Raw genomic sequence first — 17,115 nt, forward strand, 5'->3', positions numbered from 1 at the left:
CTATTATGGGGTACAGTGTGCTGATTTTATATACCGTTTGGAATGTTTACATCCAACTGGTTAACATAGCGTTCACCTCATTTAATTTTCATGTTTAGATATTTATACCCTACTATTAATATGTTTGACATGTACCCTTGCAATATACACAGTAGGTGAGGTCCCACCATTCCTCTCCCATCTTTATTTCTTATTCTTTTCTATTATAAGAGATGCTTGGAGCTCCTGGAGAAAATTAAACTACAAAATGTTGACCATCCCTCTACTTAAAAAAAAAAAAATTCTTCCTTTGGCTTTCTTATTGTAAAAGAAAAGAAAAGGCTGAATGTGGTGGCTTAGGCCTGTAATCCTAGAATTCTGGGAGGCCCCAGATTACCTGAGCTCAGGTATTTGAGACCAGCCTGAGGAAGAGTGAGACCCTGTCTCTGCTAAAGATAGAAAAAGAAGAGCTCGGTATTGTGGTGGGTGTCTGTGGTCCCAGCTACTTGGGAGGCTGAGGCAAGAGGATTGACCAAATCCAGGAGTTTGAGGTTGCTGTGAGCTGTGATGCCATGACACTGTACTCAATGCAACACAGTGAGACTCTGTCTCAAAACAAAAACAAAAAAGAAAAGAAAAAAGAAAGAAAGAAAAGAAAAGTTGAAATGAAGTCATTCTGCTTCGGTTTTTCCTTCTCTTTCCTGCCCTTTCCCACCTGCCGGGGTGGGGGAGGGGTGCCCCTGATGGGGCTGCGTCAAGCTCTGCCCTTGTTTCTCATGCCTTCTAGCCCACACGCTCCCAGGACGGGTCGTCCACGCCTCCAGTGCTTCAAACACCACCTGGATGCTAACGATGGTGCCCGCAGCTCAAACCCCTGCTCAGACGTGTCTCCAGCACTCCAGACTTTGGAGTTTAAATAGTCCCTGTGGTAGGAGGTGAACATGACAACCACTCTCCTTTCCTCATGCCAGTGACAGTCCCTGTCTCCAGCTCTCCAGATGGCAGACGGTCCAAAATAGAACACTCTCTCATCCTTCTTGTTCCGTCGACTGCTCCATTTAAAATATTCTTCTTCCCCAAACACCTGTTTTTCCTCCTTGGTTGGAGCATAAGTAATAGAATCCAAGATCTCAACACCAGAGCCAGTTCTTAGTAAGCCGGGTCATTGGGTCTTTATAGAAGGCGGGACTTGCATAGGGTAAGCTGAAGTGAAGCCCCCCCGCCCCCAATTCATGTGGGCATCACCCTGGTGCCCTTTTGTTTTCCTGAATGATCTTTCTAACTTCAGCTCTGTGCTCCATCACCAGGCTGGCCCGTCTCCTTGGGTGATTTCATTGGTGGCGACTACACGTCTTGTGAATATCTGTCCCTTTAGCTGCCATAGTTAGACTGTGGGACAGCCTCACGGAAAGGAGTCCTCGAGTGGCATTCACACCACTATTCCTCATTTCTCATTTCCTACTCTTCCCAGTCTGCTGTGGTGATGTTCCATCGCGCCTTCAGGCCCTGCTATAGGCGTTGTTACTTCCAAAGCTAAATCCTTTTCCGGATCATGTCTGAGCACCTCTTATCCATGCCGCCCCCTCTCAGTACACCAAAGTGGGGCACCCATCACTCCTCATCTTCAGGCCCCAGCAAAGGGGGCCCAGAGAATGGGGGCACTGCGTGAATAAATGAGGTTGAGAGAAAGGGTGTCTGAATATAATTGCAGTTTCTCATCCCTCCCAGTGTGGACAGGGACTCACAAACTCCTCAGGCTGCCCCGTGTTACTAAATCCTCTAAATTTTCACTTCTCCTTCCTAATTGGGCACTATCATATGCTGGTATCTGAGAATCCGACAGTAATGATTCCAATTTTGCTCCCTGCAGCGCCATGGACCAGCAAAACCCTCCTATGATTGCTTCATGTACTCCCACTCTGGGCTTCACAGTTATTAAAGGAATTCTGGAGGAAATTTGGCAATCGTTTGCTTTTCTTCCCAATAAAATTTCTTCTTTCTTTAAAAGTTGGCTGGATCTCCAGTTTGTTCTGTAGCTAATCACTGCGCATTTCAGAATCTACAGTTTTAACTAGCTGCACCTGTCAAATGCAGACGGCTCCTGGATTCTCACCAGGGAGTGACAGGAACTTGTGATGACCTTTGGAGGCCATTGGCCATGTTCTACTGTCTTCCAGTGTTCAGTCTGCCATGGCCCTGGTCCTCCAAGCTAGAGCTGCCGTGCTCTGTTCACCACGTCTCCTGCAGCCCAAGGAAGCAGATCACATGCTCTGACCTTATAGGAGGTCCCCCAGGGTCCCCAGAACTCTCCTGGATCATACATCAGGTCCTAGCCTGTCCTTGCCCCATTGGCTCCAAACTCCCTGATTTGGTTCCCAGATTTCTTTCACCACCGTTGGCCTCTCCTGAACACAGTGTCCCCACAGGCTCTTCCCTCCCTTAGCATTCCTTGGCTCAGAGGGTAACACTATTCTCTATGCCACTAACCAAGCCAGTGAACTGGGAGTCACCCTAGATACCCCACTACCCCATCCCATAGGGAAGTCACCACCAGGGCATGCTCATTTTACTTCTTACAAGTTTGTTCCATGACCACAACCACTCTAACTTGGGTCACCTTCATTTCTCATGTGACCAACAGAATTGTCTACCCCAAGGGCATTGCTCTTAGCCCTGGCTTTGCCGCCTCTTCCGTAGGGACACACCATAACACTGCCTGCTTAACTCTGTGTTTCTGAAAGTTGCTTGAATCCAGGGATCTGTGCTTATGGTGAAGTTGTTTGGAGGATGGTCTCACCCCTGGAGAGAGCCATAGGCTCCCTGATGGGTCCCATACCAGCCAGCACTTCACAGGCAGTAGATGGCAGGAGCTCTCACATGAGCATCAGAGGAGACAGATGTTGGTTTGCAGCAGAGCTCAGAGAATACCCCTGCATGGATTCTCAGGGCTGAGAACCCCTTTTTGCCTCCATGGCTTGGCCAGACTCCAGGAGCACGTTGGACAACCACCAGCTGTACTCCGGCTTACTGGACCTTCATAGCAATCTGGGACACAGTATTCCCCTTTACAACAACCAGCTGGAGGTTCAGAGAGAGTGAGCACCTGCTCCAAGCACACTCAATGGGGCGACTGGATGAGGCTGGATCTGATTCCAGGAGCCTCTCCTGTTCCAGTGCTTCCAACTGGGAAGGCAGCTGTGGCAGGCAGCATGTGACGGTCTCAGTCAGGACCTGCTGGTAGGACCCTGTCCCTGCTCTCAGACAGGTTAAGACAGGAAATGCAAGCATCTGACTGACGGGTGGTTGAGACAGAAGGAGTTGGCGCCTTCTGCTGCAAGGGTAGAGATGTCCCAAGGTGTGGGAGATCTGACCTAGACTTTGGAGGAGTGGGGGAAGGCACGCGAGGCAGGGACAATGGCATGGGGAGGGCCCAGTTGCTCAGAGAAGAACAAAACATTGGGCGACCACCTGCCAAAAATCACACACGCCCTCCTGAACAAAGTCCAAATGCAGAGTGAGGCTCTTCCCTACTTGGGCCCTGCCTTCTGTCTCTGTGGCTGCTGTAGCCCCTAAACACACCCAGCAGCTTCTCCGCCAGAGCCCCTGCAGATGCCGCCTCCTGCGGGTCACTCTCTTCCCTCCTTCACTAACTTTCCCTCCTTCCCTCCAGCTCAGTTTAGGCAACACTGCCTCCAGGAAGCCCTCCCAGCTTCTGAGCCTGCCAGGCTGATGACAAATGCCTCTGCATTGGACTCTCCTGGAAACCTCTGACTGAGCACACAGGCTCGCTGGCACTTTTTTCTTTTCTGATTGTCTCCCCTGTCGATCTGTACCATGCAAAACTGTAGTCATTAACTGTACGTGGTTCCTGAAATTTAATCCAATAAAACAAATGAACAATGTATCAAGTGCTCCACAACCATGTGCGGTCAGTGGCGACCATACTGGACGGCACATGTCTAGGGCAATTCTGTTACTGCAGAGAGTTCTATTGGACAGCTCCCATCTCAGAACAGGAGACAGATGAATGTCGGGTCTCTAACGGGCATCTCCACACTCCCAGCACCTGCTATCTACCAGGTGGGCAAAGCAGATTTGCTGAATTAATTGATGATATATTTTCATATTGAGTTATTTATTTTTGACCATCTACTAAAGGCCAGACATCTTCCCACGAAAAGGGAGTCCAAGACTGCCGAACTCTCAGATTTCCTGGAGCTCACCGTCTATCGAGGGGCACGTAAAAATCAAAAGCCAAGAACACCAACAAACAAATGCAGAACGCGATTACACACTCAGGAAAGAACCAGGAAGGAACTACATGGGTCACTGTTGAGTAAAACCTAGTAAAGGGGCAGAGCGGAAATGGAATGAAACGGGAAACAAGGTTAAGGCTGGATTCTGATGGGCCTTGAATTTCATGCTAAGAAGCTTGAACCTAATGCGGTAGAAAATCAGTGACCCATTGAAAAAATTTAAGCAGATAGTTAACTTGATCTAATTTGTGCTTCCAAAGGATCTCTCCAGCAGTTCAGCCAGGAGAAGACTGTGGTACACAAACCGGCCAGCACACCCTGGCAGGTGCACGGCATGGAGCTGGAGAGGCAATGGCGGAGGGGAGAGCTCAGCCCGGGCTGATTCCAAGTGGACAGTCTTGGTGACTGGATGGGGAGGACAGGAAGGATGAACAGAGGACATCTCCCAGGAAGCCCGCGGGCAGTCAGGGGTAGGTCTGCTACAGAATCTGGGCCCCTGCCCCCAGCCTCATTTCAGGGACGGCACTATGGCTGATTAATTCACAGCCATGTTATTCTCCTATGAAGGTTACCAGAGATACATCAGTGTGACAGGTGGGGCGTGGGGGAAGAAGGCTCTGCATGTTCGAGCTGGAGCTGAATATTAGATTCTAGTCACTGTTTGATTGATCTTTTAAGCAATTCTGGGATTCTGTCACTTAAAAACCAATAAATCTTTGAAGGCCCGAGGAAAGCAATGCAAAAGCAATAAATCTCCATTGTGGAGTATTAGAAAACTAGGCCAGGCTGCTGAGGTGGTTTGGCTGGAGAGATGAAGGTGCAGGAGCCTCGCACGGTGGGAGTCCTCCCTGCCGCCCCTCCTCACCTCCTGGTCACTCAGTTCTACCAGGTAGTTCAGACCCATGGGGCTTCAAAGGAGCAGCAGGCACAGGGCAGGGCCTAGAGTCGGGCTCAGCCAGGGTTAGCACATGGCTGGCAGAGGGGGAGGCCTTGAGGCCCAAGTTCAGGTGTGTGTCCACCTGGGGACAGGCAGCTCCATCAGGGACAGATCTGTTGTAGATCACATGGTATAGGCAGAGATGGGGGACCCCTGAGAAGTCACCCTCCTACCCTTACCCCCTTGTTGGGGGTTCACACTGTAGCATCCCCATCAAGGGTCACCTGCTCATCACTTGACGTCCCAGGTAGGGGACTCAGAGCCTGCTGGAGGAGTGATGAGCTCAGTGCCAAGAGACAAGGTCTCTGGCTTGACCTGCAAACAGCCAAACATTCAACACCTCAGACTTCACTTTCCTCCCCTGATACGGAGATGGCGTTTCCTAATCGGCTTGTTCACCAGGTCAGACAGTAAAATGCAAGTACAGTAAATCCTAACTCAGGAGCCCATCAAAGCTTCCTTGATGTGCACCCAGCACGCCCTCTATGTCCTGGAGCTGTAGAGGCTTCGTGCTGTTTTTTACAGGCTTCCATCTCCCAAACCACAGGCTTCCACACTGTCCACTTTCTTGGGTGGGGCTGATCCTTCCAGTCAGCCTCTGCTCCTCTCAGTCAAGACAGACACTGTCCCTAGTGACTTCCTGCCCTCACTTGTTGTGTCCATCTCACGATTTCCTCTGCTTGCTGCTGACCACACCACCTCCCTGCGCTCTTCACACACAGGGCAGGGCTGGGTCTGTCTTGTTTCTTGCTGAGACCCCATTGCTTGGCTCACGTCCTGGGGCACAGCAAGTGCTGGATAAATATCTGTTGAATGGCCTCATAGTTAACTGTCTCCCATGTGCACGCCCAGGGTTCAAGGTGAATAAAGGTCAAAATAACAGAAATCTATTGTGATATTTCTACTTCTGAAAATCTTGCTGGGTGGCACTGGCTCCTCTCATCCCCCTTTGTGACAAATGCCCAAGCGATCGTCTGAAAATAATTCCAGAAGCTGAGCATACACCCACCTCGGTGATCCAGAGCCTCAGGAAGAAAAGCAGCCAGACATTTCCAGACACCAACCATTTCCCCTTTGAGCAGTGACATTTCTTTAATTTTAAATTTTTTTTTTTTTGGATGAAAATGTCACCAAAATACATCATGCACACCTTTCTCCTCGGAAGGTGGTGTGGTATAGACGGTTGCCTTAGGGTCATTGGAACTAAGCTTAAATGTTGCCTGTAACACTTAACTTGCTTCGTGGCTTGGGTCAACTCACTTAGCTTCTGCTTGGCTCAATTTCTATACGTGCAAAGTGACAAGACCATTACCGCAGGGCTGGGAGAGTACAGCAGCTCTCACACGGACACCCAGCGAGTGCTCCCTCATGAAACGGAAGCTAGCCAGCGCTTTAAAATTGAAGACTCACGTGTTTTGGGTAAACAGGACCAAGTAATGAACGTGCGTGGCTGTCGGGGGCTGCATCACATAGACCCACTAGCTTGGAGAGCCCCTGTGTCTGTTATATAGAGTTGCCCTGCTCACTCTAACTGCTGCGGGGCCACTTTCATCCCCTTCTCCCTCCTCATAATTTACTGTAGTCTTAGGATGCATGAGCTTTTTAAACAGATGGGCAAACCAAGAGTGCGTAGGCTCAGAGGGAAAGTGTAAGGGCTTCTGTTTGCGGGAACTGGAGACCTTTTCCTGCATAATTTGATTTGGGGTTGCTTGGAGGACCCCTTTTCTGGGGGTGAAGGAGCGTGGTCTCTGGGATCAGGCAGGCCTGGGTGCCAGGTCGTCCTGGCTCTGGGTATTTCCATGTTTTCTTCAGCCACTGAGAAATAGTTACTGTTCACACTTTATAGATAAGGAAAACTGAGTCTCCAGGAGAGATACTAAGCATCTTATCTGAGGTCACAGCAGAATTTCAATCTCAGTCTGCTGCCACCAAACTCATGGTTTTTCCCCATGGTTCTACGCACAGCCAGAGAACTAGGGAGCTGGACTAAAGCCATATCCATAGGAAACCCACACGGTGGCAGGTGAGCTGGACCTTTTGCTGATAGTTTTATAGGCCCGGATACCTGGGTCCACTATAAAAAGTTCACGGACTTTGGGTCAGATCTAGACCGAGTTATGGGTTACCTGGTTACCTGTAAACTTGCCATGTAACCGTGGGCTCACTGCTTCCCCTCTCTGGGCAGTGCTTTTGCTGCCTTGGAACTTTTCTAAGATTTTAAAAGCGTTGCTATATGAAAGAGGAGTGAATGAAGAAGGGCGTGTGGCCAAAACGCAGCACACAGTATGACACTGGGGGCCCTGAATTCAAGTCAGCCTTCCTACTCACTGTCCATGCACTCTTGGACATTTCTGAGCCTCAGTTTCTTCATTTTCATCTGGCAATAAGGATACCATCCTACGGTGTATAGAGAAAATGAAATGACAGTGTTCTAGCAGAGTAAGCGCGAGGAAAGCAAGGGATTACTAACTTGATTTGACTTAAGAGCCACGAGCTACTCTGGCTTCTCCCGGGCAGCACAGTCCCAACTGATGTGCAGAAGGGGAGACAAAAGCTCTCTGGTCAGATGCCACAGGGTTATGTGACATAACCCACAGCTGCTGTGAGGCCTGAAGAGTCACCTGACTTAAGGGGGAGCACTGTCCAAAGTCTTCAGACTAGACAGGAACTTCTAAATTGGTGCTGGTTGGCTCTATCTGCTCCCCTGCCTAGGATTTCTGGGTGATGTTGGATACAGGTTACGAAACAGAGACCCAGACAATCTCCAAAGCCTCCTTGTGGGCTGGTGTCCCAGCCTCCAGTGACTTAAAGACAGATGCTGGACCAGGCTTCTCAAACACGCCCCTTTCTGATCCCACCATCCCCGCATATGCCTGCGTGTTAACCAAACAGCTGATCTTGGGGGCACCCAGTTATAGGGGCTGTTTCTCTCCTCTGTGGCTTTGCTCAGACTGGACACTCTCACAACTTTGGGGAAATCTCATACGTCATTTAAGACACAGCTCAGTGTCACTTCCTTTGGGGATTCTCTGAGCTCTCATGACCACCCAGGCTCATCCCCATGAGGACGCATCGTGCTATAGTTGTGTTTTTGTGTTTCTGTCTCCTCATCAAGAGTCTGGATTTCTTTAGGCCTCTGTTGTTCTGTTCATAGCTAGTTCATTGCCATATCCAAGCACTTAGATGGTGCCTGAGATGAGATGTTTGCTTAAGAAAATGTTTGTAGAATGAATGAACCATTTTTTACCCCCATGCCCTGCCTCACTCCTGGCACAGAAGATGCTGAGTACACGCTTATCAAGCCAATTTGAAAGTGGTCCCACCCAGGGTTCTGCTTTATTTTAAGGGACTGGAGTCCTGCTTCCTACAGTTCTGCACAAAACCAGTTCTGGACAAAATCAACTTCCCTGCCCTTTTGCAACAAGTGGCTTGTTGAAAAGAGCAGGCTGGTTCCCAGGAACTCGCAGGGTGCAGTTTAGCCACTAAGATGCTTTTGCACTTTGGGCACCACTATGCTCCTGTTAAGATGTGCAGAGCAGTGTCACCTGGATGGCAAATGCCTTGGTAAGACTCTCACACTCTACACCCCTAAACTGGGCCAGCCCCCCGTATTATGCCAGTTTTCATCTCTGAGCAGGTTATTTTCAGAATCCAGCTAATCTGTTTTGCAGTCACGCATGGGAAGGAGATCTTGCCAGAAGACTATACTCTAGGCCCCCACCCCGCTAGCTGATTTACCACGTGAGTTCCAGAAAGTGCTCTCCCAGACCATCCTTGTCACCACGTTCCCTCTGAACATGCCACTGTTGGGTATAATAGCAGGATCTTGGCTTAGAGGCCAGAATCTTTAGATGGGCCTTAAGACACTGATCCCAGGAAGCCTTGCCCATGGGCACAGCTCATCGCATGACTCAACTGGAGGGGTGTGTGGCACAGAGAAGGGAAACTGCGAAGCCTGCAGGTAAACGGCCCTCCTCACCTGACGGGGGCTCCCCGGGACTGAGCGGGCTTCAGCATCACGGTGATGGTCGTGTCCGTTTCGTTCAGTGGGGTGTCTGTGTCATACTCAGGCATCGATGGAGCTGCCAGGGGACAGAGAGGACAAGTGAGCTGAGCACAGGCCCCGCACCCCCACTCGCCACCCACCCTGGTGCCACCCTGAAAGACGAAGGGTGACTAGTGGGAAGATGTCTGGGAAAGAGTTTGGATGAGAAGCCTCCCAGGCTTTCTGCAAAGGAGGCTCTGACTCCCTCTCTGCCCATGGTAGGCTCCTCCGAGGAGAGGAAAGAGTCCAGGGAAGTGGGGGCAATCACACAGCCAATATCCCATATGAATCACACAGAATCAACAGATCCATGCAGGGACTAAAAGCATAACAAAGGTATTAAAGCAGAGTCAGCCCTGTTAAGCACATTTAGGGTGCAAATTAAAGTGATGATAAACGAGTTCCCCTCCACCATCTTTTTTTAATGAGACCTCCTTCCCCCATACCCAGCTGATAGGAGGGCAACTAAATCTAATCCTTTGGGAAGGTAATTTAGCCATTTGTATTCAGAGCTATTACAACCCACATTCCTTTTAATTCAGTTTTTCAATTTCTAAATTTAATCCCAAAGTTATAATCTGAACCAATGAATTAAACTTTATTTTGTAACATATTTATTGAAGCATTATTTTATAAAAACATGGAAGCACCAAATATATCCAACCACAGAGGAATGTTTAATTAAATTACGTCCATCCACTTGACAGAACATTATAATGAAAGCAATGTAGTAACATGGGAAATGATTATGGGATAAGTGGAAACATTAAGCTACAAAAAGAAATGCTTTTTTTTTTTTGCATTACCATGTGCAAAATATGTATATATGCAAACCAGCATGGCATAGATAGTCTGAAAAATTAAAGTTGTAAAAAGGGATTTGAGATCATCCTGCTTTGATGCTGTCTCATGGCGGAGGGCGGCCTGAGTGGTGATGGCAGTCTGCCGTCTTGCCATTCATTCACTCATTCATCCATTTATCAGACACTTCAGAAGAATCTGTGCTGTGTCTTGCTCCGGCAAAAACAAAATGTTCTTGAAAATAAATTTAGAAACCAATTTGTATGCTATACGCACACACACACACACACACACACACACACACATTATTTCGTGCAACCCCGTGGTCAAATTATTTGGTGACTTGCCACCTAGTTAATATGTTTTCTACACTTTAGGAAGTTCATCATTTAGGTTTTCTCCATGCCATTACAAGGGTAACCCACTAGGGACAGCATTGTCCCAACTACTCCAATACCACATGGGGACAGTTGGCTCTGACTCTTCAAGGAAAGACAGAAAAGGGTTGGGGGGAGTTGAATAACCTTTCTTTCTTTTCCCTTTCTAACAGGGATACCTGAAATTTTGGTGGCGATCCGGGTGGTGACAGGGGGCCCAAAGCCCTTTGCTGTGCTGGCCTTGATGGTAAAGGAGTAGGTGGTCCCTGGGTACAGACCCACGAACAGGTGGTGGGTTTCATTCCGGAGCTTGAACACTTTTCCCCTCTGGCTGGAGAGGTCAGCGCTGGGGTCCAGAGAGCCAACAGCCTTGTAGTTGATCTGCACAACAAGCCAGCAAACAAACAAATAAATTCCCCACTTAGGAAGCTGGATGGAGCACCCTTCGGATGGGGGAAGGAGAGGGCAGGTGAATTTGGACAGTGAGTTCTGCTAAGCTGCCTGTGTCCACGCACTTTACAGATCATCCTCCAAATTCTCTGCTGCTGACACGCGGGAGCAGCACCATCCACTAAAAATGGTATGTGAGCCACATACGTAATTTTAAATTTTCTGGTAGTCACATGAAAAGAAGTAAAAAGGAAAGTGAAATTAATTATAATAATATATCTTGAACCCAATATATCAAAAATATTTCAGTCTGTAATCAGATTCAATTGAATCATAAAAAATTCAAAGTGGTACCTTGTTTTCTATTATTCATAGTGAGCCTTAGAAATCTGTTGTGTCTTTTACTCTCAGAGCCCATTTTCATGTGGACTAGACACATTTCAGAAGGGCAGCGGCCCCATGTGGCTGGTGGCCACCCCACTGGACAGTGTCAGTGTCTGGCAATGTCTGTGTGTAGTACCCCAGTAAGAATTATCTAGAGGGCTTGTTAAAAACACAGATCATGAGTCCTATACACCACATGCACAGCATTTGCTGATGGACATTTTTTTCTTTCATTACCCTGGTTGTCTTCCTTAAAACCTTGGGGGCATTGAGATGGTTATTCTCAGTTTTTGATGGGAAAACAGGTTCAACTGGAACCATTCTGCATTGAATCAGCACTTTCCCAACTAACCATGGTGATAGTTTATTTACAATGTTTTCCGGTCCACTGCAGACTGAAAATAATTCAAAGATCATGTTCCATGCAACTTATCCTGTGAGTCTGGCAATAACCAAACTGGTCTATACTCTGTGGAACAATTCGTGTCCACTGTTCACTGATCACGTGCTTGGATGTCACGGCAATGTCGAGGTACTTTAAAGTTCTGAAGTACTTACTCTCAAAGATTTCTGCACTTACCCTGTGGTGAAAATAACCAGTCGTTAGTAGCCTGGCATTGGCTGTGTGGATCTCACTTTGAACGTCACATCTGTAAACTACACTGTTCTTAAGTGGCAAACATGGGGTTGGGGTGGGGGATTGTTTGTCTTCTGTAGTTTTTTTTTTTTTGCAGTTTTTGGCCAGGGTCAGGTTTGAACCCGCCACCTCTGGTATATGGGGCCGGCGCCCTACTCCTTTGAGCCACAGGCGCTGCCCAATGGCTTCTGTTGTTTTTACCATTAAAACTGTTTCATTAAAGGGGGTCCTTATCTAACAAAAGCAATCAATGTAACCTGGTTCTTTGTACCCTCAATGAATCCCCAACAATTAAAAACAAACAAACAAAAAAAACCTGTTTTATTAAAGGGCCAGGCGTGGTGGCTCCTGTCTGCAATTCCGTGACATTTTACCCAGGGCAACAGAGGTTGCCTCTATCTCAAATCCCTGCCCTGCCCCACCCCCCCAACCCTACCTGTTTTATTAAAGTATAATATATTTATAGAAGAATATGCAGCTTGATGAATTTTTGGGAACTGGACACAGTCTTATAATCAGGAACCAAACTCTTACCAGGCCTAAGACTTACCCCTGTCACTCCCTCCCAGTCCTACCTGCCTAATGCCAACAAGGCTCACCTCTGCCTTCTAGCAGCGTAGACTAATGTTGCCTGTTCTCGCATTCTATAGAAGCCACACTGTGAGCTCTTTTGTGTCTGTCTTCTTTCTCTCAGCATGGTGTCTAGACAGTCATCTGTGTTGGCCTGGATAGCTGCAAATCATGCATTCTTGGGTGTCTTCAATAATCTATCGCTAAGGTTGGACTAAGCCCGGGTCTGTCTTACTTGGAAGCTCTTTATTTTAAACCACCCAGCCTGGCCCGGACACATGGAACACTGATTTGTTCACGTATTTGGTCCTTCCCACCATTCCCTCAGGGTCCCCTCATTCCAGCCTGTGCTCTGGATCCCACTGGAGGCTCCCAGATGAATTACCAGCCAAGCCCCGTCCTCCAGTGGCCTCCATTCTCGAGAGAGTTAAGCCAGGTGCACAGACGGCTGACATCACTGTGTCAGAATCAGTAAGAATGATCATCACTGTATTAAGAATGCCCCACATTTACAGGATGGCCAAACTCAGGCAGAAAAGGGACCACAGCAACTTCACTTCAGAATGAAGCAATTTTCTTTTTCTGGCAGTGTCAGCTGATGTTTTGGAGAAATATTTGTATTAAGCAGTAGAGGTGTTAACAATTGATGCCATAACCTCCAGGAGAGAGGCCAGATTTTGCCTGGAGCATAGTGAGCCCAGGAGGAGAAACGCAGGGAGCTGAAGGCTTTGGCCTTTTATGCAACCAGACCATAAGCAGGTGCATCCATTATACAGGCGGCTGCCAGCTTTAGGTTGCTCTGCTGGACCTGTCCCCAGCATTCGCTCAGGTCACCTCCATCGCCCGAGCCCTTCTCAGAAGCGAGCACTACAAGCATATGCCCCTCTCTGCCTGAGTACTTTCTCCATGGGTGCTCGCTGGGTGCTGGATAATTAACACCCCCAGCCACTGATGGGAGTCGTACATGAATTCCCCAAGCCCTACTGATGGCCTGCAGCACCCCATTTCCATGACAGGTTCAGCTCCCCAATGGCCCCGCAGCACCCCATTTCCCCGACAGGTTCAGCTCCCTGATGGCCTGCAGCACCCCATTTCCCCGACAGGTTCAGCTCCCTGATGGCCTGCAGCACCCCATTTCCCTGACGGGTTCAGCTCCCCAATGGCCCCGCAGCACCCCATTTCCCCGACAGGTTCAGCTCCCCAATGGCCCCGCAGCACCCCATTTCCCCGACAGGTTCAGCTCCCTGATGGCCTGCAGCACCCCATTTCCCCGACAGGTTCAGCTCCCTGATGGCCTGCAGCACCCCATTTCCCTGACGGGTTCAGCTCCCCAATGGCCCTGCAGCACCCCATTTCCCTGACGGGTTCAGCTCCCCAATGGCCCCACAGCACCCCATTTCCCCGACAGGTTCAGCTCCCTGATGGCCTGCAGCACCCCATTTCCCTGACGGGTTCAGCTCCCCAATGGCCCCGCAGCACCCCATTTCCCCGACAGGTTCAGCTCCCCAATGGCCCTGCAGCACCCCATTTCCCCGACAGGTTCAGCTCCCCAATGGCCCCACAGCACCCCATTTCCCCGACAGGTTCAGCTCCCCAATGGCCCCGCAGCACCCCATTTCCCCGACAGGTTCAGCTCCCTGATGGCCTGCAGCACCCCATTTCCCCGACAGGTTCAGCTCCCTGATGGCCTGCAGCACCCCATTTCCCTGACGGGTTCAGCTCCCCAATGGCCCTGCAGCACCCCATTTCCCTGACGGGTTCAGCTCCCCAATGGCCCCACAGCACCCCATTTCCCCGACAGGTTCAGCTCCCTGATGGCCTGCAGCACCCCATTTCCCTGACGGGTTCAGCTCCCCAATGGCCCCACAGCACCCCATTTCCCCGACAGGTTCAGCTCCACTTGTTTCCAAAAATCACTGGCTACTTCCTTTCTCTTCCCTACTCCCTACTCCTTTCCTGGTGTTTAACTTCTCAGCAAACTGGTCATATTCAAATCCTTGTCTCAGGGTCTGCTTCTGAGAACTGCCAAACTCAGATAATGTGCTCAGGGACAGATCTCAGGAGAGAGCAAATCTAATACCTGAGGGATGATATGGAGTCAGGGGAAAGAGCATCCCAGGTTCGGAGCAGAAGGGACAGCCGGGGCTAAGTCCACTGGGACTCCATAGTAGCCAGTGAACAGGGCAAGGGCAGCTTTCAGTATGCGGTAGACTCTGCTTTCCCTACTGGCAGAAAAGGGGAGCTGTTCTGAGGGTTCTGCCCGTGGCAAGCGACCAGCATCCCAGTGGAGAGGATGTGCCCTTACATTCTTTCAAAATTCTGTCCCTGTTCCCCTGCCTGGGCTGGTGGCAACTACGTTGATATACAGATACTGGGAGGTAAAACTCATGCCTTATTTACTAGCCAATTCTTTTCCTGCGCTCCAAATTCAATCCAAAAGCAACTTAATTTCCACTGAGCTGTCAATATAATATACCGTGCTCCCCTGCTCTCCTAACCTTTCCTGGTATTACAGAGGCCTCACTTACTTGTAATGAAACACTATGAATAAATCAATGTATGTTAATATACATGTCTTCAATTTTTTATGAAGGGCTTCACCAAATCTAATTCCCACGGCGTTGTCAGAAACAGTCGTTGAAAAATTTAACTTGCAAGTTTTACAAAGTTAGTCGGTGGGAGGGGTTGGGGGGGATCAGGCTGGGGAGGGAAAGAAGAAAGGTGAAAAAAATGGAATGGGATGGCTGTGGTCGTAAACGCGTAATGAAATATGACTCTTCGTTTGTAAATGGAGAGAAGGGGAGATTTGTTAGAATAGCAAACATAAAGTAAAGGGTTAGTGGAAGGAAGGGTGCTGAGCTGCACGTGAAGCCTGGGCCCCGGGGATGAGCTCTGGCTGCAGTCAAGTTCTCGGGGTGCCCCCCCTTCTCCTCAGGTTGCTGACAGAGGGGTTTTGAGCCAGAAACCAGAGTGAGCACTTCACAATAAAAATCCAACCACGTCACATGAACAATGGTTTCAGGATGAAGATTGCATCCTTAACCTGTGATCTTAATGAGTTTCCTGCATAGATAGTCCTTCCTGGCCCTCCATCCTGCACCCCAAGCCTTATTTCAGGATCTGAAAAGAGCCATGGCCCCTTCTGCTATTGCGCCTCTGCACCGGCTGTTCTGCCAGCCTGGAACATCTTTTCCTTTCCATGTCTCCCCCAGGCCTAATTATGACTCCTCATCCTTAGACCACACTTAATAAGACCTGGGCACTTTCTCTCACTCCCTTGTGACTTCCATATTATGTTCCTAGAGTCACATAATTCTCTTTTGAGCTACTGACTTTACATGTAATCATGTAATTATTTCATTAAGGAGCCCCAGAGGTTGAACAAAATATAGCCTACAGGTCAAATTCTACCAACTGTTTTTGTAACCAGAGTTTCATTGGAACACAGACGCATCATTCATTCATATATGATCTATGGCTGCTTTCACACGTAAAAGACACGGCCTAAAACGCCAACTCTCTGCCCTTGTAGAGAAAATGTTTACTGACCCCTATATTCGACTTTAAGCTCAGGAAGGCAAGAATCTTATCTGTTGTTTGCTCAATTTTATCTCCTTTCATGTATAAATGGGAGCTCAAATTAGCTGTGTGGTTTGAGTAATTTTCTTAACTTCTCTGAGCCTCCAGTTCGCCAAGGCCTGATTCCAATTTTAGTTTTGGTTTTAATTTAGGTTGCAGGGTGACACCCAGCTTCTTTAGGGCGACAAGCCCTTTGTTCAGGAGTAAGGCTCCAGCGAGTCCGCCACTAGCGTTAGCTTCTACACCAAGACTCCAGGGGCAAGAGAACAGATGGCTCTTTGACCTGGGCTGCAGGGAGAGGGTAAAAGGTTGGGGACAATGGAAGGAAAGAATTTCCCTCAAATATCTCCATCATAAAGGGCTCATCTGTCTCCTGAACATGCTTGGGTTGAGCTGTGTTGTGCTCCACACCCTGGGCTGGGTATGGCGTAGAAATGCATCAGTTTTACTCGCTGATAGAGCAGATGACAAGATTCCAGTTTAGAGGATGAGGTACTACCTGGGGGGCCGAGGAAGAGATGAGATAAAGCAGGAGTAAGAGAAGTGGCCAGGACTCAGCAACAAGTGGTTGGAAGATACAATCATACCAAAAATCACCCTTCCAGAACACCCACGCTGTGCCCAGCACTGGCAGGTGGTGGGGGTGGTGCTCCCATTAAAAAAATTCTCATTTAATCTTCAAAAATGGTATGAATTTTCTTCTTATTCCCATTCCTCAGATGAGGAAACTGAGGCCAAGACAGGTGACACAGTGAAAGTGTGTGGTGGGGGAAGGGCAACAGCTGGGGGTGCCATCTGGGCAGTACACTGGGGGGAAAGTGGTGACACCCCAGGACATCAAGTGTTCTCTGCTGCCACAAATTCACCATCTCTCAGCTGGCGTGTGGATGTCCTTATCATGTGTGGTAAGGAACACACACGCAGGGTGGCCTAGGAGGACCAGAAGGCTGTTCCAAGAGACCATGCCCAAAGAAATGAACTCAAAACTCACTATGATTTTATCAAGTTAACTCAGTACAATTACATACTGATACCCATGTCGGGTTAAAAACATGAGGTTCGCGTAAGCATCGTGATCAGAGGCAAGCTGGCACTAAGGTAATAATTAAGTGGAATTTAAAAAATATTATGAACACAGTTGCACCGTCAGTGGTGGCTGG

General features: G+C 48.7%; 1 protein-coding gene across 7 annotated transcripts in view; it reads right to left on the minus strand.

Annotated features, from left to right (window-relative positions):
- The window catches only part of PTPRT (protein tyrosine phosphatase receptor type T), a 1,115,914-nt gene that overhangs the window by 260,570 nt on the left and 838,229 nt on the right, over window positions 1-17,115 (minus strand). For all 7 annotated transcript variants that reach the window (XM_053574016.1, XM_053574013.1, XM_053574015.1 and 4 more), the window contains exons 10-11: window positions 10,575-10,776; window positions 9,152-9,254 (exon numbers count right to left, since the gene is read on the minus strand). In XM_053574016.1, the coding sequence (XP_053429991.1) occupies window positions 9,152-9,254; window positions 10,575-10,776 (305 nt within the window). The remainder of the gene's footprint in view (window positions 1-9,151; window positions 9,255-10,574; window positions 10,777-17,115) is intronic.

Source organism: Nycticebus coucang, chromosome 21 (assembly GCF_027406575.1).
Source record: "Nycticebus coucang isolate mNycCou1 chromosome 21, mNycCou1.pri, whole genome shotgun sequence".
In the NCBI taxonomy this organism is placed as follows: Eukaryota; Metazoa; Chordata; class Mammalia; order Primates; family Lorisidae; genus Nycticebus; species Nycticebus coucang.